We start from the raw sequence: 23,765 nt of genomic DNA, 5'->3' as shown, positions 1-23,765 counted from the left end.
CAAATTGTGTTGTTTTTTGTGAATTGTGTCTTTTTTAATTTCAAAATTGGGAAAAATGGTCTTATTGGGAATGGTGCCGTTTACCATTTTGGTAAGTTGTGCTATTTTTGGAAAATTACTCAACATCTTAATTGTATTTTTTAACACTCACAAAGTTTACAAAAAACAACTTATTTTTAAGAGGGGAAACACTGTTTTAGGGTAATGACTTTTTCACAACAATAAGTTACATTTTTTCTTGAATCAAGTTAAATCTTTTTCTAGGAGTTCCTGGCCTTGGATGGCCTTGATAGCCTGTTGAATTCGCTGGAAGAGATGTCTGGGCAGAAGTTCACATGCTTCTCGGACGCCATTCTGAAGATGGACTGCATCTCGTGTGTACGCTGCATCCTAAACACCACCGCCGGCCTCCAGCACTTCATCAGTAGCGATGTGTACACCAAGAAACTTACCATGAGTATTACTCTATAATTAATCTATAATTTATATTTAGTAGAACAAAAAATATACAAAGTATTTTTCGGCACCAATTTTTCGGCACCATTTTGTAAACGGGACAGGGGCACTTTGGATTGTGAAAAATTGCATTGTTTTAATTAAAATTGGGAAATTTCTGTATTTTACTTTTTGCTATCAAATACTTAATGAGTGGGAATAAGTGTTTTCTATTAAACTTGCAGCCCTGAGCTGTTGTGACTTTCTGCCCAAGAAGCAGGTCATCGAGATGCTGTCCACCATCTGTGTGTACAGCAACATCGGCTACCTGCGTGTCATGGAGGGACTGCACCATGTCAAGGTTAGGGCATAAAAATGATTTGTTGTCATGGATAAAGATCATAAAGTGTTTGAATTTATAAATATAATAAACAAATGGTTGTGTTCATTTTAAACCCACCTATTTATATACCATCATGCAGTGTTCTGCCAAGGTATTAAAAGATGTGGGAACAAAGTCCTGGCCTCGGCAAAACATTGAAATATCTATTTGTCGCAAATAATTAGTATTTGCCAATGCCTTTGGTCACTGTTTTTCTTTTTGAAAATAATTATAACAACTAAAGGGGGCTAAACTGGAATTGCCGTGGACATTGTCTGTCTCTCCATAGATGCGTCAATTCTTATGCCTCAAATGTTTACTGTACAACATTCAAATTTGAATGCAATACTTTCTTTGATCAAGCTTTAAACAATTACAAATAATGTTTACAAGTACCTTCAAATAACAACACGATGCATAGGAGGGAGTGTGCGAAGCTCTAGTTAGAATTTGGTATTCTGATAATTGTATTCAAGGAATACAGCTGCCACACTTTTCACTGCTATGCCTATGAAATTATTCATGCAAAAGACATCTCTTCTAAATAAAAATTCTGTCAAGGCGGAAAGTGTCCTCCTTAATAAGTCTGTACACAGGCTTATCTGGGACAATACTATATGCACATGCATTAATCCCAGTTACGCTTCTCATATAATAACACTTGCCTGTTGCTACTAGCTCCACCTTGACTCTTAACATGGCTTTGTTTCAGAATGAATGTGACGAGCTGAACAGATTCAGTGTGATAGTTCGCGACCTCCAGGGGCATGACACAGTGGCGTACAAGACTGCCATTATCACCTTCATCAACGCCCTCATCAACTGCACCCCTGAAGTCTCAGAAAGGATACGCATTCGCAATGAATTCATTGGTTGGTGATTCGGCCAATTAGGCCAGCTTGCAAATATTTCACCATCATGTTTTACAGAATATGTTGTAACTTCGAAACAAACTTTTCCTTCACATAATTTTTTTAATGCACAACATGCAAAGTTGCATTTCTTTGTTCCTTATGCAGTTCAGCATGTGCAAATTGTTTCATCATACAGGGCTTAACACTAAGGCACGTCCGAACGACATTCACTGCCTGTACCTTGGTCTGGTCTAGCCAATGTCCCAGGAACATGCCCGACCGGTCGTGTGTATTCTGGGCGGGATTATGTGTTCTATATCAATAAACTGCGTTTTAAATAAGCTTTTCAAAGATGCATAAAATCTTAATACAGTACGATCAGATGACAATTAAATCCCAGAGTGAAGTCGGAGACAACAAACAGATCGTATGTCAAAATAGATTTGGGACCCCCTGATTGCAATCAAAAAGAGGCCGACAATTCAGAAAATCCCCGGAGGTTGTCCTGGTAAAATACGTCAGTACATATTTTAAAACGGAATTCCGCTAGATACGTTTTTTGATTGGTTTCCTCAAAGTGACGTGTTTTCTCGATGAAAAAAATGTTTTAAACTAAAAGGCGGGATCGCCCAGGATTGTCCGGGATCGATGAAGGTATAAAACTCTACATTAACACACAGTTACAATAAAGTTATTAGTTATTTATCAATATTAAATAACTTTAATTTGTTTGATCGATTAGAAGTGTTTTGACAATCTTTTTTACGCAATTCAATTAGCAAAACTAATATTAATGGTGGATCCCGGCTTTTAGTAGAGAGTTAACCCTGTACAATTGTTACGACTACCGTAACACGTTATTTTGCCACTCCTAGTCCTAAGATTCACTTACCATTTGTTGTCAGATGGCAATCGCAGCAATCTATGTAAAAAAGGTTTTAACGTTCATGTCGTTGTTTAAGTTTGGTTTTACGGGTGGGGATGTGGGTACCTCTGATAAGAAAAGAAAAGGGAAGGAGGAAAGTAAGAGAAAGTATGAGGAAAAAAGAACAAGGAAATTTCTCCCGAAATGGCATGAAGATTACAAATGGCTGGAATACAACGAAGAAGAAGACCATATGTTTTGTATGATTGAATCATAATTGCACATCTCCACGCACAAGAAAATACAAGTTGAATGATAAATATAAAAGTTTTGAAAATACTTGGGTCAGGGCACATGAAAGATTGGTCAGGGCTAGTAGGTTCTGCATTTACTAGCCCGAATGGGCTAGTTGAAAAAAAGTTAGTGTTAAGCCCTGTCATACATTAAAAAAGGCAGCAGTTATTACACTGTATTGGCCTGTTTAAAACCAGAGCGTTTTGTTGGGACACCTGCCACAAGCACTATCCAAGACGATGATGCTCAATATTTTTAATCAGACCATAATGAAATTTAGAAACTTAGTAATAATGTTTGTGTGCATAATATCTTGACCAAATTTGAAAACCAGCCAGATTGCATGAAGCAGTTTGAATGATGGCCCTGGAATATTAAAAAAAGCCAAATAAACCTTGTTTGATCTCACTCAAAGTTTCACAGTTAAATGACTTTAATGTGTAGGTAATTGCAAAGAAAATAGTTTTTTGCTGAAATGTGCTTTTGCTTAATTATGAAATTTTTTCGTTTTTTCTACTATAGAATACATGGTTTTATGTTTTTATTTTGTCTTTAACTACTTGGCGAATCTTGCTCAAACTGTCATAGTAAATTGACTTCAATTAAATGATTTTTGACTGCAATTAGTTGTGGCTGAATAAAGTTCCTTTGTCTGTTTGTCAACTGTCAAATATATAGTGTTAAAATTAAGTATTTGAACTCCTGTTTAAATACTCCATGGAATGTTGCTTACACTTTCATAATTTATTGACCTTTATGTGTTAATAATCATAAAACAATGAATTTTGGCTATGAAACAGTCATTTGTCTTTTTCTGCACTGTAGAATATATAGTTTATTTGTTGGTGTCGATGTGTTGTTGGTACATCAGTGTCTGTGACACATTTCTAGTTGTATTTTATCACATCTGGCTTGTGATTTAAATAATTATTCATGTTTTTCCCCAGGTCTTCAGTTACTTGAGATGATTTCCCAGCTGAGGAAGGAAGGTCCAGATGAAGACCTACTGTTGCAGCTCGAGGTACAGTGGTCATACTTACATGTGGTCTGGTTTTGAGTAAACTGCGCTTATCCCTTTACCAAAAAGATACGTATTTTCATGCATTTGTAGTCCAATAGAAAGTTAAATTTAATTGAATACATTTCGTACTAAATTTAAAGTTTTAAAGGCTTCATGTCATACCCTTAGATACTGATGAGCAGCAAACAGCATAAAACCTGAACAGAATGCGAATTACTCGCAGGCTGATCTGGTTTTATTCTGGTTGCAAAAGCCATTTTCACTCTGCTTCTTATGGTGGAAAGGCTTCATGCATCCACTTTAGGCGGAAAGTGTCGTCTCTGCTGATCGGATAGGACACTTTTTGCACATGCATTAAGCCCAGTTTTCCCAGAACAGGACTCATTGCTCAGGGCAATTGGCCAAAATGTTTATGAGCAGTATTTTCAGGATAGTGTTTGTGGAACAGACTAATCAACAATTGTTAAATGTAAAGGAAGTCTCCTAAACAAACTTCCAGTCTAGGCAGAAAATGTTGTCCATTATTAGCTTGGGACAATAATTAATGCACATGTATTAAGCCCAGTTTTGCCATAAAGGGGCTTTACTTTTGTATTACTATGAAACTATTATTCAAATAGTGGGCTAAATAAATAAAAGGGTTTGTATAAGAAGTTGGAACCACAAATGCTGCTTAGATTAAGACATTTTGAAAGTGAAAATAAAATTATGGCCAAATCTAAGTAAATTATAACTCATAAGGGCAAATATTGAGCAGAATGCAACATTTCACAGTTTTTCTTGATAATAAAATATTATTAGAGAGAGGGAAATACGTGATATGTTTAATGTCAGTGTACCAATATTGTGTGTAGGTGTTCCACGAGAGGAAGATGGCTGATGAGGAAGGGATGTCCACCACCAACAACATCGACTTCAACAGCCCCCAGGACCTACTAGACCAGATACAGGCTAGGGTAAGACACACGCTCATGTGTGGGAAAACAGGGCTTAATGCATTAGCGTATAGTGTCGTCTAAGATTAGCCTGTGCACTGTGCACAGGCTTATTATGAACAACACTTTCCTCTTAAACTGGATTTGTGTAAAGAAGAGACCTCCTTTAAACAAAAAATACAATTAAAGCAGAAAGTGTTGCCCATGATTAGCCTGTGCAGACTGCATCAGCCTGTGTGATGCAACACTTTACGCTCACGCATTAAGTGGAGTTTTCTCAGTGTTAGGCTCACTTTCATGACACAATACATGTTTTTAGGCTAATTTAGTGTTGATTGGTTGTATTCCCAATGACAAAAAAATCCTTTTCACATTATGCAGTCCCAAAATGCCCCATTGAAGTTGAAGGTTTGATTTTAATATGTTTGGAAATAAGGTGTCAGTGGATTATTGGTGAACATGGTTTTTTGTTGTAAAAATGATACACCAACAAATAAGTTTGAGGGCAGGTATATTGGCCTTGAGGGTCTGTTGGTGCAAAATTGACCAATGATTCTGACTAGTATTATTGTATGAGAAATTAAGAAACAATATTTATTATCTTTATTGTGATTTTTAGCTCGCCTGTTTTCGAGGTATTGTCATAGCCAGCTTGTCGTGTCGTGTCCGTCGTCGTCCGCGTCGTGCTAAAACCTTAACATTTTTTCAAGGTTTTGAACATTGGCTCTAAAATCAAAGTGCTTCAACCTACAACTTTGAAACTTCATATGTAGCTACACCTTGATGAGTTCTACATGCCACACCCATTTTTGGGTCACTAGGTCAAAGGTCAAGGTCACTGTGACCTCTAAAAAAAATAATCTGACAAGCTTTCATCTTTTCAAAACTGCACCTGCAGCCGAGCATGGCACCCGTTATGAGGTGCTCTTGTTATAATCGGTAAGGGTAAGGTTCAAACCTTAAACCTTTCAATCTTAGCTTGCTTGCATCGAAAGCCTAAGGCTTATTTGAAACTATCTCGCCTCCGTTTCCTGGGACTAGAACCAGTACTTGGTGTCTTTGGGAGAGATTTAAAGAAGGCTTCCACAGGCTTGAACCATGACCTCCGGTCACTAGATGGGCATCATATCTTTTAAGCAACAGCAACCTTTTGGGAGTTAGTCCTTTTCACTAGGCACAACTTAATAGGGAAAAGAATCCTAAAGAACAGTTTAACTGACCAAACAGGAGTGCTTATAAAACATGACATACAGGCACTGGCTTTAGCCATCTAAAATAGAAGCTACTTGAAAAAAATAGTTGCAGGACTAGTGGAATTCATGCTGAAATAGAAATGTATGTTTAATTGAATATGAGCTTTGCTGTAGGGAAACCCAGTGACCTCAGAGCTAGACTTGTATACGTTTGCTTACTAATATTATGTGCGTTTTCACTAATATTGTTTGTATATATTATATTGCAATATTGATTATTATGTGGTAGATACACTCAGTCATGAAAGTGATTAAGACTTAAAGGGACTGTCAACCACGACGACGAAGAAAAGAAAAGTTGTAAAATACCGTATTATTTTTCAATTATTAGTTTATATTGATTAAAATATCACGACAGGTATATTACATTACTTGAAAAAAGTTCATATTTTCAGTAAACATTTATTTACATTTATGTATGTATTTGGTAATAAAATTTTGCGATGTGAAATCAAAAGTACATCGCGAAAATAGGTGACATAACGATATACACACTATAAATAACGCAAGTAGATTGATCATTTTATATATAAAATATATACAATTCACTACGCATGCACAATTTGCATTCCTGGGTTTACCACGTGACGATGATAATCAATCTACTGGCTTTATTTATAGCTAACTGGCAGTTACCTGGTAGACATACCCAGTAAAATTTATTACTGAATATACTGAAAATATGAAAACTTAACAACTTTTTTCAAGTAATGTAATATACCAGTCGTGATATTTTAATCAATATAAACTAATAATTGTTAAAAAATACAGTATTTTACAACTTTATTTTCTTCGTCGTCGTGGTTGACAGTCCCTTTAAGTTTTGTCTCATCTTTTATTTATGTCTTTTAATTTAAAATGTTATTTATTCAGCTAAATATCTATGAAGATTCCGAACACAGAACAACCAGTTTTCATTACCTGCACAGGTTTGAGTTACATGTAAATGGTCATGTGTACTCATATATTCAGGTGTTTGGCAGTACACGGATGGTGAACTTCGTGAACATCCTCCAGGACTTGCTGGCAATAGAGACTGTCTACTCCTGTCACAGGTGAATACATCATGTACATTTACATTTCATAATAAAACATAACTAAATCTGGTGAGAGTACAACAATTACAAGTGTACATAGTGACTCCCCGTAAATACAAACAGAGTCTTGTTCATTTCGAATCTGGCATATTTAATGATTTTTTGTGTGTAAATCATGTTGTGCAAAGCTTTATGTGTTACTTTCAGCGGTAAGCTTTGGCAGACAGTGGACGACCTGGTACATCACACTGTTCACAGCACAGACGCTGGGGGAATGGCCAGACTGACCAGTGGGGGCGTGTCAAAACTGACCAATGGACTGCAGCCCCTTCCTGATCAGCTTGACCATGGACTGCAGGCAAAGTGTGGTGTTACCTCCCAGAATGCAAAATGCAGTGTAACTTCTCAGTGTGCACCAGAGAACAGGTTTGGAAGCACCCATGGGGCAGACCCTAGTAAGGACAGATGTGGTGAACAGTTATCTAATAAGCAGAAATGTAATGAAGCAACTCCGACCAATGTGTTGAGCTGTGAGGGCCTAGATGATGACATCAGTAGCAGTTCCTCACAGAACAGGACTGTAACCAATGAAAACTGGACAGTGAAAGAGCCTTCTCTAGTCAATGCCTTGAGTGACGGAAGTCTTAAACCAGCCCTGCCAAGAATGTGTTCCATATCCCCCACAGATCTCACGTTTTTTAGCAGCCAGACTACCAAGGGCAAGAACTCCTTCAGAACGTGTCTGAATGTTGAGGCTAACAACTGCAGCAAAACATCATCAGACACGAGTGTTAATATTCAAAATACCTTCAGCAACCGCACCATTGTAAGCCAGGGTGATGGGTCAATCGGAGAAGCTTGTAGCAACAGTCAAAAGTCTCAACAATGTCTAATCAGCAACAAACTTCAGATGAATATTAATGTACCAGAATGCAAGGGCCATGTTTATCCGGACAGCAAAGTCTCCATCAAGATTTACAATCTTTTGCATGAGCAATCTTCATTAGCAGAAGACATAACAGAAGACATGAAGTCCCTGGAAAGTTGTTTAGGGAGTGGTGCAGTGTCGCAGTTGGGTGAATTCCGTGGTAGGAAGCAGAGTAATGCAGTAGTGCGATCCCTTGGCCCAGCCCCTAAGGAACCCCTGCACCCTCTCAAGTGGGTCACCCTATCTGATGAGAGGATAGGTAATAAACATTTTCAATTTTAAGTCGTATTTTTATGCCCCCTGGTAGGATGGCATATAGCAGTTGAACTGTCTGTCAGTCTGCCTGTCAATCTGTGCGTCCGTCCGAAAACTTTAACATTGGCCATAACTTTTGCAATATTGAAGATAGCAACTTTATATATGGCATGCATGTGTATCTCATGAAGCTGCACATTTTGAGTGGTGAAAGGTCAAGGTCATCCTTCAAGGTCAAAAGTCATAAAATACAATCCAAGGGAAGTAATAAGCTTTAAAAGGGAGATAGTTTCTAAACCTGCCAAAGGATACTAGTATATTAAAATTTTATTTCAAAGCGGCGCAATAGGGTCATTGTGTTTCTGACAAACACATCTCTTGTTTTATCTTCTACAGACTGTCAAGCGGTCATACTTTTTCATCAGGATCCTACTTTTTCCTATTTTTTTACCAAATCTTCCTACTATTTCTTCTTTTTCATTTTCAATGGAGAAACAAATATTTTTTTAAGAGTTTATTTAGTAAACTTGCAGGATGAATGAATCTATGGCATGACTGTATCCCTGTTAAAGTGCATTCATCTAGATGAGACCTGACAACCCATGCTGACTGTCTGCTTGCACCTATTCAGGTAAGCATAGATATTTATTTCTTATGTAACTTTTGAAATTATTGACAAAAGTTGTTTTTTTTAAGTAACAATAGTGCCTTGTTTACTTCCTTAGCATTTGTACACGGCAGACTTCACTACCTTACACAGTTCCAAATGATGCAAGAGCTGAGGGAACCCATTGTGTATTCCAGTTTTATTTTGTTTCCATTGACAACAATTTGACCAAACCTTATGCATGTTTACATGATATTGCTGTTTGGTATGTAGAGATATAGAGATACATGTATTGTATAAGTGGTTATGTAATATGGAATTTATTAGACAAGTTATTTGAAAAAGATAAAACTAATGCTTTGCCGAGTTTTTATCATTTACAAATAATGAATGTAATAAATTCCGTATTACATGACAACGGATATGATGTTTTATTGATATAATAGGTACATTATGTTGAGAAATTAAAGATAAATGCACAGAGCCTAAATGCCCTGATACATATTCTGATGATGCCATAGTTAGTGAGGTAACTTCCAGGTGTTACAGCGTAGTATTACAAATATTAAACGGCATTATTACACTCCTGCGACATCATCAATGATATAAAAATCATTATTTAAAACTGGAATAAACAATGTAGTGCAACTGTTTCATTGACCAATCAATGATGTCATAAAAGATGTCAGGTGATAAGGTCCTATCTCCAGTTGCATAATCTGCTCTGCAATGACCAGTCATTTTGAATGTAACTTAAGTCATTATAAGGTCACAATATACTAAATAGTTTCCCTATATAATTCAATGTAAAAGCGACAACTTTTAGCGAAAATAAATTCAACATTTTGCACATAGAGACCCCCATAACCATACCTTTTCTTAAAGGCCATTCTAAGCGGAATCGATTAATGCAATAAAAAAGATATGTCATGTTCAAACCAAAAAAGAACTTGACGCTAATCAAAATCGACTGTTTTTGCAACTTTTTTTCCGGTCATTTCTTAGTGGAATGTAACCTTTTTCAGTGCAAGGCTTTACTATAGTCTCCAAGTTAATCATATTTCAGGGATTCGGTCATGAACACCTATTTATGCCCTACCATTATCTCCGAAAGATAAAACCCGAACAATAGTTTAAGATGTAAAACATGCCTTCGAGTCATCTATGATATTTTTTTAGAGAGTACAGCCCTACATGAAACGAGTATTTAGTATATTGTAACCATAACTGCATCCTATTGTCAATTTAAAGGTTTCAAAATATAGCTGAAGCAGAGCATTGACACTACTCTATATACTAGTATTAATCTTGTACAACAAGTTGGTGTATCACTAAATAAATTTGATCTTCTGCTTAAGGATATAACATGCACAATATATGACCATTTTTATATCCATACACAGAAGACCTCTAACCACTTATTTGATGATACACCAAAATGAACAGCATCGAATTATACTTCTTTAACATGGTAGCTTTGCTTGAAGCTTAATTATCATAGATACACTATAAGTGCTAAAATGCCTAGTGGGAATTTTTTTTTTACCCTAAATGGATGGATAAGTTAGACAACAGTGGAAAAACACTTAGATCGTGGTGCACGATAACTTGTTTTATAATACCTAGGAAAAATGCTTTCTTTATTGCAAAATGCATAGTTACATGTATGCTTACAGTATGTTTGAGAAGTCTGCAGTGTACAAAAGCATGGCAACTTATTATCCTATATCTACTTTAGAGAATTGTGATTTTCTGTTGGAACCTTAATCTTGTCATGATTGTTTTTTAATTGGATAACTTGAGTAAATTGTCATAATATAAAACTAAATTTTGTTTGTATCTGTGTTTTTAATCAATAAAAAACACATTTTAGGTTGCCAGTGACAGTTAGATATGGGTGTTGGGCCTCAACCAGATGCAGTGCATGATATCATGTATAGTGAGTACAGAAATACTGTGTTATCATGACTCTGGTAAGACTTAGTATTCCTACTTTTGAGGGAAAAGTTCCTACTTTTTTCCAACTTTTTTGGCAAAAGTAGTTCCTATTTTTTCCTACTTTTTGAAAAAAGGTCACTTGACAGCCTGCTTCTATAGTATATGCTATAATAAGGTTTTTTATGTCCCCCGCCACTATAGTGGGTGACATATTGTTTTTGCCCTGTCTGTTGGTTGGTTGGTTTGTGTGTTTGTTTGCTCCAACGTTAACATTTTGCCATAACTTTTGCAATATTGAAGATAACAACTTTATATTTGGCATGCATGTGTATCTCATGGAGCTGCACATTTTGAGTGGTGACAGGTCAAGGTCATCCTTCAAGGTCAAAGGTCAAATATATAGCTTCAAAGTGGCGCAAAAAAGAGACATAGTGTTTCTGACAAACACATCTCTTGTTTCCTTTGTTCCTTCAGGGTTCCCTCTGGGCTACACAAAATTGTCGCCATTTACTTTCACCAAATCCAAAAAGTTGTCTCCAAACTGGGGCAACGAATGACGATTTATAATAATAATACAAAAACTATCATTCTACAGTATGTTTAATGAGTTTATTGTATAACAGCATATTTAATAAGTTTAATAACGTCACATTTACCAAGTCTATTCAATAACAGGACATGTAATCAGCAGCCTGCATATGTTGCTACAATGTGGATGCTTCAGCAGCTTTCTGGTGCTCTGAAAATACAACAAAAATGACATAATATTAAGATAATAGTTATCTATTCATTTGTATCAATTTAATTATTTGTAGCATATAAATAATATAAATGTGTTCTTGCATATGACCTTCTACATAGTACCCAGAATGCTTTCACTATGCATTACACTTGATCTTGACTTTTTGACGAGTGAAATAGAAAAAATATGTCACATTTATCTAGGACCAATCAATCTTAAAAGTTTTTATAGCATTTATAGATCACACTGATTAAATCAATACTTACCTTTTTGATTGTTATTGTTGTCAACCTAACAGTCCTTAATCTGCTTCCTATACTGTGAAAAACACTTCACACTTATGGGCATAGTTGGTATTTATCAAGGTTTTCTTATCTCTGAAGCCATAAAAATGACGACCAATTAAGATAACTTGTAACAACATCACCAATTATCGCTGTTATTACCATTACATGCCACTTTGTGGCAGTCACTATGGTTCATTGATTTCAGAATGATTTGCTTACATCATGGAAATCTATTGAATAACGACTGCCTTATAGTGGCTGGTAAACAGAGCGTCTTCTGTCATTTTAAAGAAATATTGAGCATAAAAAATGTGACCTGCATTAAGACATAATGTTAGGCTGTTCTGATATTTGAAACAGCTGGCAGAGAGCCTTGTGTGTGGTCGCCCCCGATTACTGACCTGGGGAAGATAACTGTGGACTACTCGGCCCTGGACAGTGCCTTCCAGGTTGCCTCCCCTGGATCATCTGATGCTGTGGAAGAGGTAACCATGGAAATGTTTTATGATTGACGTTAGTGCTTTCATACTTGACCATCTCTTTTGTTAGTATATTATCTTACTGCTGTCACATGACTGAAGTGCTCTTTGTATAACTGAAATACTGTCAAACTTGGCAATAATCCAATTAAACAAAATACATAATACATAGCAGGGTGAGAATTAATGTATTTATAGTTCAAGTTTAATGTTTCCTAAAAGTATGCAAACATACTAGACAAAATAACTTGTGTAATACATTTATGAAAAATGACCATCAGAACACATAGTGAATGCAATCATTGTCGATGTTCTTTGACATTTTATTTAATGGCCAATTATTTGAAAAAAATATTTCCTATACCTTGTAAGTCAGTTTGGCTTGTCGAAATGTGATTTGTTCTAGTGGCTGCATTACAAGGAGTTTTGACAAATCAATTTATTTAAAATAAAAATAGTTGTATTTTGTTTCATTTAGCCTTGCATGTAAGGTAGGTGTAGTTAATATGCTTGTAATATGTGTACACTTATATTATCTACATATTCATACAGTAATCCGGTTATTGGTCTCTGTTTGTATCGATGTATTACAAAATGTTGTGTTTGAAAGCCTACAAGCATGTCATAATATTTGGTCAGCTATGTGCTTACCTCTGACTGTTTCTTGCTCATGTTACCACAGTGACCATTAATGTTAGCTGAACCTTGCTCTTAGAAAACTTTACCACTTGGATATGTGTTTTTATGCATTTGTAGTCCCTTTCAAATTTAAATTTAATTAAAGACCTTTCTTACTAGATTTAGGCTTTATTTCCAACCCTTAGATACTGATAAGCAGCAAATCGCATAAAACCTGAACAGACTGCGAGTCACTCGCAGGCTGCTGCAAGTTACTCACAGGCTGTGCTGGTTTTATGCTGTTTGCAAATAGCTATTTTCACTTTGCTTCTGAGTGGAAAAGGGTAGATGTATGTGCTCAAAGTATTGTCCCAGACAAGCCTGTGAAGTAGGTACAGGCAAAGCAGGGAAAACACTTTCCACCCAAACTGGAATTTCTTTATGAAGAAATGTCCTTTATACAAACAATTCCATTAAAGAAGTAAGTGTGGCACACAAATCGCCTTTGCAGATTGCACAGGCAAGTCTGGGACAACACTTTATGCATGTGCATATAGCTGTGTTTTCCCACAGCCAGGTTCAGTTGTATTGTTATTTCAACCATGGTCTGCATTGTAACTGAATTCCAATCAAATTTAATTCCAACATGTACAATTGTGATTAAATATAGTATTTGTTAAAGCAATTTAAAGGGTCTTATTCACAGCTTGTCAAGATGACAATTTTCCAAGTTTTGTCAAAGGTAAATAAAAGAACACTGTACAAGAGGGAGCGAAATACTACTAATGACAACACTCATACACTATGCAGTGTGTGTGTGTGTTTTTCTTTCAAATTTGGGGCCTGTAGATTGTAGAAGGGCCAATGCCCAAAGGAGAAAGTTAAAAAAAATCTGACGGGACCTAAAAATTCCAAACTAAAGATTTCTACAATTAAAAAAAAATATTTCTCAACATTAGTTCATCTCCAATCATGCTCTATAAGTTGAACCTTAGTAAAAATAATATTAAAAAAACTTTTATTCTCACTTTGAAAGCATTTGTTACCCAAAAAGTAACATTTCTTATTTCCCATTTTAAGTCAAAAGAATGCGATTTTCCCCCAATCCAAAGGGACCCGACACCATTACCAAAATGGTAAACAAACACTCACTGCTTTGCCACAACTTCAACTACACTTGTGTATCATACTCAAATCTGTGAGAATCATAACCAAGACAGCCCCTTAATCTGGGCATATTTGTTTTGTGTCTAATGGTGGAGCTGTTATAATCAAGAAGTATTTTTGAATGCTTTCTGGTAAGTAAAGTTTTTTACAAGCGTTGGTCAATACACTTAGTAATATACAGTTCTTTATTGTGTATTCTTGCCTCTGATGTGTGTCATGAATTGTGTAGGTTTGTGCAAATAGGTATTCAGTAAATCATTAAATTAATCAATTAAATTGTAAGTAACAATGAATTACTGTATATGTCCTTATTGACGCTCATGCCCTAATAGACGCGCAGGCCATCTTATCTGGGGTTCATCTGAATTTATCGGAACCATAAGATAAGATTTATGTAGCCCGTAATCCATTAAAAAGTGGCACATAACATCTAAAAAAATTGTTTTTGCGGCCATTTTGTTTGCAACACGGTGACACCATAAATATGCTACCTTGCAAGTATACTACGTTGGTTACAAACCAACAATAATAATTATTATTGTCATCAGCACAGGTAGTGATAAATCATAGAGATATAGTTTCTGTTAAGCAATTACCATTTACATTGTTCATTATTGATTATATACTTTTCGATGTATATTCCTCAAGGACTGTGTGTAACTCGGTTGCTAGGCAGCAGTGAAAGGACGTTGTCATGGGTGGCATGTGAGCTTTACGCCGATGACACCAACTGTATGGTATTGAGCGTTCGTGTGTATTGTTTGTCACACTATAAATACTTATCAACTAACTCAGTGAAGGCGCGAAATATCTGGTCAAACTGGATTTAATGGTGAGTGTCTCTTAATGGGGAAATATTTAAGTTGATGAAAAATAAAATTGGATAAATGGCCAATTTGCGTTAAATTGGACATCGCCATGTAGCAGGTCTGCAGCAGACTATGTTATACGATTGGATTAAACAATGTTGTGAACGGCAGGTAATAAAAATGTTACACTGTTCAAATGTGAGGAATAGGTAATAGTGGTTCCAATTTAAGCGCAGGGGTCTTGAAAAAACATGCGCAGTGCATGTCAATAAGGACATATACAGTAGTTGGGTGTTATTTGCTTCACAATGACTGTAGACTAATGGTTCAAAATTGCAACTTCGCACAAGCACTTCAGAAAGCTTTTCAGTGTTCAATCAGTACAAAGCAGGAATCCTGCATATATTATTACCAGGATTTGTTTATCTCTCTGAAATTATCAAATTCTTATATAGCTTACTGTAAAAATTGCATGACTTAATTTATAAGTGGACAATAGCTGTTCCAATTCTACTGCTTGCACTACAATTGCTCATGATTTCATTGGCAGTTAATGTTATACATTAAGTCTTCTAGCTGACTACAACAAGCATTTGACATTAATTTGAAAAATGTTAACCCAAACTTAAGAGAAACAAGGTCTCTGTTAAAATAAAAGATGGCATAAAGGGATAAAGATTTTTGCATCTTTTCATCCAAATTTTCTCAGTCAGACTGGAAACATATCTGTATATATTAGGGATGCAAGAGGTTATACAAATCATGAACCGGTTAACCTTTTTCCGTAACCGGTTATTAACCGGTTAATCGAAACGCCTTAAGTAGTTAAAATGATTAAGAGTACGTAAATTATGTCATACCGCTCGAACCGCTCTGTAGAAACGAAAGTTATTTCAAAGCTGAAATTTGTTGCGTTGATAACATGCCAGTTTCGTAATAAAATGTATTATACAATTTATGTTAATAATTTTGTGAATGTATAAATTTTATTTAGTTTTCCTGCGGAAATGCATAGGAGTAAAACATTTCAGAAATACACAATGTTCATTTTCACGTGTCATCAACTTATTTTTGGTTGGGCTGCTTAAATAACGTTCGCGTCACGTCGCTCACGAAAAGTGTGTGTGCCTTTGTTCATTCTGTTTTAATTTTTAAAACTCAAATTGACTTATTATAAACATGTTTTTTCCTTTCAATTCGACGTAAAGTGGGTAATGTGTGCTCAATGAATTTGCATCCCATCTTATTCGATAATTGCATATTTTGTTGTTTGCATTTGAGCGTCTTGAGACAAAGTATTATCGTTTGATGTTAAATTACACATTAAAAAAATGTGGGTAAAATAAAGGACACGAATGCAAATTAAAATAATTTTTGAACGAAATGTAAGTTGAATGAATAATATGATGAGTATATTTATTTAAAAGCGAAGTAACTATGTATTATGATCTAAAATACTGATAGTTACGTATGTTTGTTAACACACCATAGCGCGCAAATTTTAAGCAATTACACAAATACTGAATTTAACGGTTTTATCTTTAAAATATTTTTAATTGATGTTTAATTATTTAATTAGTTAAAAATTTGCTTTCTTAAATAGAACTTGCATCTGTTGGAATCGTTGGACATAAATTATAATAATGATATTTATTTCTGATAAACAAATACGACGTTAACTCGACAATATTTTAACTACAAATGCAATTCTTGATAAAATTGTTACTAATACTTATAAACAAGGTATTTTCGCGAGCAATCAGTGTTGGAAATTGGTTACCATAACATCAAAATAAACCGTCCTATGTCTCAACTAATTTTTACCGCGAGTTGGATAAACGTGTCAATAACGTCTTCGCTAATAGCTCCCACTCCCCGCAGTTCGCTAGTTAACACAACAATCGTGCCAATTATCACAAAGGTATTGATTTATTGCTTTACTACTTTGATTGTTGACGCGTTATTTATTACAGTCGATGGTGCTGCGTGTTGTTCTAACTAGTGGCTAGTGCAAGTTGGCAGTATGTCACGTTAGAAAAGTAAAATCATACGAATTATTCCATGAAAAAAAAAATACAATTTTTTTCCAGGTTAACCTTTTCCCGAAAATGTAACCGGTTAACTGGTTGTTTCAGTAGGTTAACCGGTTAACCTCTTGCATCCCTAGTATATATTGTTGTTCATTCACCTACAGTCAAATGAAAAACTTTATCCTTTTGTGTGATTTGTCTTCAATCAAAATAGCATTGTATCGATGTATAAAGCGCACCATTTTTAAAAAAAATAATTGAAATTTAACTGCGCATAATACATGATAAAGTATGGTGTCAACTTGCTGCCATTCAGCATGCCATTGCTGTTACAGATAGTGCTATTGGACACTGTGACGTGTCAACATGCTGCCATTCAGCATGCCATTTCTGTTGCAGATAGTACTATTGGACACTGTGACGTGTCAACATGCTGCCATTCAGCATGCCATTTCTGTTGCAGATAGTACTATTGGACACTGTGACGTGTCAACATGCTGCCATTCAGCATGCCATTTCTGTTGCAGATAGTACTATTGGACACTGTGACGTGTCAACATGCTGCCATTCAGCATGCCATTTCTGTTGCAGATAGTACTATTGGACACTGTGACGTGTCAACATGCTGCCATTCAGCATGCCTTTGCTGTTACAGATAGTGCTATTGGACACTGTGACGTGTCAACATGCTGCCATTCAGCATGCCTTTGCTGTTACAGATAGTGCTATTGGACACTGTGACGTGTCATCATGCTGCCATTCAGCATGCCTTTGCTGTTACAGATAGTACTATTGGACACTGTGACCCGGTTGAAGATCAACCTGTTCCTCAGTCGTATGGACGCAGGCGCGGAGGACCTCGTGGCCAAGCTGGAGATTGGAGATCAGACCGGGGACCTCAAGGATCACAACAAGGATCCCAATGGCCTCTCCCTGCCCATGCTGCAGTACCTGGGTAACATCCTTCCATGCCAGGAAGAGGTATGTTGCTATTTATGTCCATATGAGGCTTCCTTTGGGAAAATGGGGCTTAATGCATATGCGTAAAGTTTCATTCATGTTGTTATGAGTCACTCTGGGAAAAAGGGCCTCAAGCTTCACTGCCCATGGTGAAGTACCTGGCAAACTTCTAACCATGCCTGAGGAGATATGGGGCCACTGTTGATATCATATTTGCCACGTTGTGGGAAAACTTTGCATATAAATGCATGTGTCTCAAATGTCATCCCTGATTAGCTCGTGCATTCTGCACAGGCGAATCAGAGACATCACTGTCCACTTAAACTTGATTTTTGTTTAGAAGAGACTTTCTGCATATGAAAGTTTCCATAAAAACATTGTGCTGACTGCACAGGCTAATCTGTGATGACACTTGACGCACATGTGTTCAGCCCCTTTTTCCCAGATCAAGGCTAATATAATATTTGCTAGAGTATAGGTACAAAATGTGGCATCCGTAGATAACGTGCTTTTCCAAATTTTAATCTTTTTTTCCAAGTTTCATCCACCCATTTATAAGATGCAAAATCATTAATATTCGCAGCGCTAAATTTTGGTGTTGAAAAAAGACAATTTTGTTGATTTCTGATTTTGAAAAAAACAACAACACGGAAATTCACTCGTTCAGTTGTAGGTGTCACTGATATGTTTGTAACAAGTACATGTATTGGCAATAAATCAGTTTGGACAAGTGATAACATGATGTGGACCCAGTTTATCATAAGCTAATTGAATAGTCCATTCTTATATCAAACCAACCAAATAAAATCAATATGTTTTTATTTCTCTTGAATGAAAGCACACAAACTCCATGTCTTAATCACTATCTAATAATTCATTGTCTTTCATCCACTGTGTGTTGGCTGATACAAATATCCCTAAAAAAATACAATACACACACTGGGAATGAAGAGAGCTCACAAAAGAACACTAATTTTTACTAATCTACCACAACGAAGTTAATGATATTGATCTAACTTTACTGTGTTCACTTTTTACTGGAAGTTTCAACTGTCGGCTAAGTACAGTGTAATGCTCTCACTTTAGTATAGGATCTGCATTGTGAAATAAACGCATGTTTTGTATGTTGATTGTTGGATATAAATGTCTTTTGCACCTATCATACTTCAGACTTAAACAAACTAAACATTATGAATGATTGTTTATCACAAAATCAAAGAAAATTGATTTCCAAAGGATATTGTAATGACCCAGTCCGGTCATTATACGCCTATTTGCTTAAGGTTTATACTTACCTGGAATGCAGTTTCCAGAGTGATACTACTAATAATTATACTAATATTAATGATGACGAAGATGATAATAATGATGATGATGATGATGATAATAATAATAATAATTGCACTTACCTCGTTTTTCACGTAAGGCTGGCTATGTCCATTGTTTGCATCACTTTAACACTATAATCCATTTCTTTTCCATTACTTTTCCATTATAACGAATTATAAAGTGCATGAATAGAAAACCAAGTATGACATTAACTGTTTCCATTTGTTCCTGTTGTTTATAGACAGGCCATATTTATGCATTTGTATGTACATGTTATGAATAAATCTGACCTGTCATGGCCGCTAGGACGCCGAATTTGCCAGCATCATGGTGGATTCTGACAGCTCAGGCTGACAGATTGTGATTGGTTGATTTTACGAGCTGTCAGAATCCTATTGGCTGATTGGGATGATGCTGGCAGGCTGTCATATGGTCATTGGTCAGTTAAGGTCACGTGGGCACTTTTGAGAAAGTATATAAGGGCGGTAGATTTCAAAATTGTCAGCACAACTTCCATCTTGGTAGCTCCACTTGACTGGGCAGCAAAGTGAGTTAAACATCTTGAGTAACTATAAATAACTTAAAAACGTATTTCCGAGAAAGTGTCCACCCAAACTTGTCTATATTTGAAATAACAATTTAAACCTTTTAAATAAATATATATTTAAACTGCACCAGTCTTGTTGTACGAATATAACTCACAAAGAAAACCAATAAACCCATCCTGACGGACACTACAATATTAATGATTGTTCAGTGTTTGATACACAAAAGCTGAATACAATATGCCAATTTATGATATTGGGGTTAGTTAACCTTGGAACTTTGGTTGAAAACTATCGTGGGAGCACACTGCTTAATAAATAAAAAAAACAAATGAAATCCCAGGTGTACAGGTATTCAACATGTATTCAAATGTGCAGCGCAGGTACGGGATTTAAAAAACAGCATTAATAATGTTTTTGTAACATATTGTTTCTCTCGATATGTTGACAGATATTGTAAAGCATAAATAAATATTATTACCTGATCAGCCTAGTCCAGGCTTAAATAAATTGGTTTAAACAAACTGGCCGCCTTTGTTGAGACCAGGTGGAGATGCTGCGTTGTTACAAAGGCCCTCGCTTAGAACTCGGGATGGCTGAGCAGTTTGTGCTCCTGTTGTCAGACATTCCCGACTACATGACACTTCTAGAAGGACAGCTGATGAGACGCGAGTTCACAAAGAGCACGCAAAAGTTCCATGAAGATCTGACCTCCATGATCAACCTTGCCAAGCTGTTGCTGGAAAGTGCCGACTTGAAGCAGATACTGAATTATGTGCTACGAGTTGGAAACTATCTTAACTATGTGAGTATATAAGAGAATAGATGTCTGCCACTGGATAGGTGTGCCCTATGTCAATAAGGGCTGTGGGACCCTGGTCTATTGGTAGGGTGCTGGTCTAAGAATCTGAAGGTCCCTTGTTCAAATCCCATGCTGACCACAGATTTTTCCTGAGCAAAAAATTAATCCCACGATTGCTCCTCTCCACCCAGTAGTGTAAATGGGTACCTGTATGGGAAATAAGCTGATGTGCAGTGGCTGCATATTGCGCGGAATGTAAACGGATGACTTATATCCCAGTGATTGGAGGGGTAAATGACAAAGTCATTGGATGATGAGTCTAGTATCATAATCAGACTACAAACCCATGCATTTACCATTTGCATTTTAATGCTTGTTAGTATTAACATGTCAGTTTTATACTAGCAGATGTGACATTGACTTTTAGCTATGGGAATAGGTGTGTGGCGAAGTAATTTCAAATCTTCGCTGTCGTTCTCAAACCTTGTAGCTACAAAATGCCAACTTTTCAGGAGTGAGAAAAAGAACGTCACATTTTTTTATAACGATGTTTTAGAAATTGAAATTCTGTAAAAATACCAAACAAATGAGGCTGCAAAATACAGTATAAGCCGTAGACGCTGATAAGTCATACTGATATTCAGAAATGGTAGCTACGATATTTTGTCACCACAGTTTTGTCATTTTTATGAGGTATGACAATTCGTCCTGATAGGAAACCTCGTAGCTGCAAATATAAAAATGTTTTTGTCAAATTATCCAAACGAAATTACATACCTATAGGTGAAATGACGTCGCTACGACTTTTCACCGGAAATCATGGCTTTTTCAAGGGCTCTGATTGGCGTAGAGATACGAGATATAGCACAAAACACGCGTCAGACTTCATATTTTCGGAAAAGACGGAAAAAAACATTTTGAAAATTTTGGAGCTACGAGGTTTGAGAACGACAGCGACAAAATATTGCTTGATAAATGCTTAAGTTACAGTGTGGACAAGCTACATAATGTCCATATATTTTACCTTTGACCTTTAAGTGTGGCCTTGACTTTGATCTGCGCACAAAGATGCTGTGGATGACTTGTGTCAAATATGATTTATGATGTAGAAAATGTAAAATATGCGAACTTTATTGTCAACAACTTTTTTAGGAACTGGAAACTCATGATTTTCTCAATGATTGAATATTTTGAAAAACATATCAAAATGCTAATAAACACAATTTTTGCAAGGTTAGTCAGTGGAATAAGTGGTGAAAAATGTATGAGTGACACTCTGGGAAAATGGAACTTAATACATGTGTTTAAATTGGCGTCCCAGATTAGCCTGTGAAGTCTGCACAGGCTAATCAGGGATAGCACTTTCCACTTTTGTATAAACAAAAATACAGTCTTGCTAGAAAGTGACATCACTGATTAGCCTGTGCGAACTTCATTATGCATCAAAATAACTTAAGCTAGGTTATAAACATCAGTATTTGGATAAAGGGTCATATGATGAATACCTCATGCTAGTTTTTTGTCAGATGCTTGGTTGATGAAACTTTGTAAGGAATATGCATGTTATTGTCTCCTACCGGTTTCACCGGAGGGGACCTATGAGTTGCGCTCTGTCTGTCTGTCTGTCACACTTTTCTGGATCCTGCGATAACTTTAAAAGTTCTTCATATTTTTTTCATGAAACTTGAAACATGGATAGATGGCAATATGGACATTATGCACGTCATTTCATTTTGTTCCTACGTCAAAAATTCTGGTTGCTATGGCAACAAATAGACTAGAAATACTGCTGAAAATGGTGGTTTTCTGGATCCTGCGATAACTTTAAAAGTTCTTAATATTTTTTCATGAAACTTGCAACATGGACAGATGGCAATATGGACATTATGCACGTCATTTCATTTTGTTCCTACGTCAAAAATTGTGGTTGCTATGGCAACCAAAAAAAATAAAATGAAAATGGTGGAATTTCTGACAATAGTGGAGCCGGTAGGGGACCATATTGCTTGATAGCCTTGTTCAATGTTGTTGTTGTGGGTTTTTTTAGACAAAAATGTGGTTTCCATGATTTAAGAAATTGGCGAACATTTATTGAAAAATCTGGTACCATTAGAAAATACAAAAGCTAGATTGAAACTTGGTTTACGGCTAGAGAACCATAAGAGTATTATGCACATTATTTTAGATTGCTGTACAACACAAATGTGGTTGCTTTGTTTACAGAAAAAGGTGGAAATGTCTGAAAACTCTGAATTCTGCTTTAACTCAAGCTAGGTTGATAAAAACTCCTTTTGTGGATATTGGGTAAAATTCCGGTTGTTTCATAACGTTCTAATTATTTCTAACATGAATATTCCCCCTGTGCAGGGCAGGTACCATGGTGATGCTGCCGGGTTCAAGCTGTGTACCTTACTGAGGCTGGGTGAGGTACGGGGCGGCACGGGGGCTCATACCCTGCTCCACCACACACTGCAGGCCTGCAAGGGCAGCAACATCCTGGGCTTTGTGAAGGAGGTGCTGGCACTGGAGAGGGTCGCCAAGTGAGTGGGAGCATAATCTTGCTTCTTACTGTACAAGCAGTTAAAAAAAAATTACTTTCGCGGACACGTTAATTTATAGCCCATGTGTTTGTTTTAAATAGTGGATTGGTTAACCTAAGAAGTAAATGGAGAAAATGAATGTCCCACGAATAATCATGATTTTACAGTATTTTGCAAGTTTGAAATCAAATGTGTGTTAGTTGCCTAAATTTAGGATAACACAATTATTTTCATATGTGCAATTTGCGTTAAAAATCTTTTTAAACTATCGGGTTCTTTAACAATTTGGTACAATGATTATAACAATGTTAATTTGTACACTGAATACCTCCTAGACTGGAATTCTGAAAATTGTAGTTTTTGCTATTTGACATTTCTGGTAATTACCAAATAATGACCATCAAATCAGTGAAAATGGGTTAAATGAATGTGCGTATAGTGTCGTCCCAGATTAGCCAGTGCAGTCTGAACAGGCTAAGTAGGGATGACACTATCGCCTAAACTGGATTTTTGCTACAAAGAAACTCTTTTAAACGAAAAAATACCATTGAAGTGGAAAGTGTCGTCCCTGATTAGCCTGTGCAGACTTTTTTCGTTTAAATTTGGGGCTGGTATACAGCCCCAATCCCAATGAAAAAAGTATATATTTTTCC

General features: G+C 36.2%; 1 protein-coding gene and 1 long non-coding RNA gene across 5 annotated transcripts in view; one reads left to right on the top strand and one right to left on the bottom strand.

The window, feature by feature from the left end:
- LOC127877739 (inverted formin-2-like) overlaps nt 1-23,765 on the top strand; it is a 42,878-nt gene that overhangs the window by 3,173 nt on the left and 15,940 nt on the right. For both annotated transcript variants that reach the window (XM_052423926.1, XM_052423925.1), the window contains exons 3-13: nt 265-457; nt 681-796; nt 1,530-1,689; nt 3,778-3,851; nt 4,706-4,807; nt 7,012-7,094; nt 7,284-8,263; nt 12,194-12,318; nt 17,720-17,917; nt 20,318-20,575; nt 22,940-23,112. In XM_052423926.1, the coding sequence (XP_052279886.1) occupies nt 265-457; nt 681-796; nt 1,530-1,689; nt 3,778-3,851; nt 4,706-4,807; nt 7,012-7,094; nt 7,284-8,263; nt 12,194-12,318; nt 17,720-17,917; nt 20,318-20,575; nt 22,940-23,112 (2,462 nt within the window). The remainder of the gene's footprint in view (nt 1-264; nt 458-680; nt 797-1,529; nt 1,690-3,777; nt 3,852-4,705; nt 4,808-7,011; nt 7,095-7,283; nt 8,264-12,193; nt 12,319-17,719; nt 17,918-20,317; nt 20,576-22,939; nt 23,113-23,765) is intronic.
- LOC127877740 (uncharacterized) lies at nt 11,400-14,564 on the bottom strand. 3 transcript variants are annotated; one of them, XR_008048598.1, is made up of 4 exons: nt 14,395-14,564; nt 12,235-12,307; nt 11,813-11,923; nt 11,400-11,543 (listed from the first exon to the last, which is right to left on the bottom strand). It is a non-coding gene; the product is annotated as an uncharacterized LOC127877740 (long non-coding RNA). The 3 variants fall into 3 exon arrangements; XR_008048597.1 differs by lacking the exon at nt 11,813-11,923; XR_008048596.1 differs by lacking the exon at nt 11,400-11,543 and having other exon boundaries at nt 11,559-11,923.

This window comes from Dreissena polymorpha, chromosome 4, assembly GCF_020536995.1.
Source record: "Dreissena polymorpha isolate Duluth1 chromosome 4, UMN_Dpol_1.0, whole genome shotgun sequence".
NCBI lineage: Eukaryota > Metazoa > Mollusca > Bivalvia > Myida > Dreissenidae > Dreissena > Dreissena polymorpha.
This window is presented reverse-complemented; position numbering and strand designations above follow the sequence as displayed.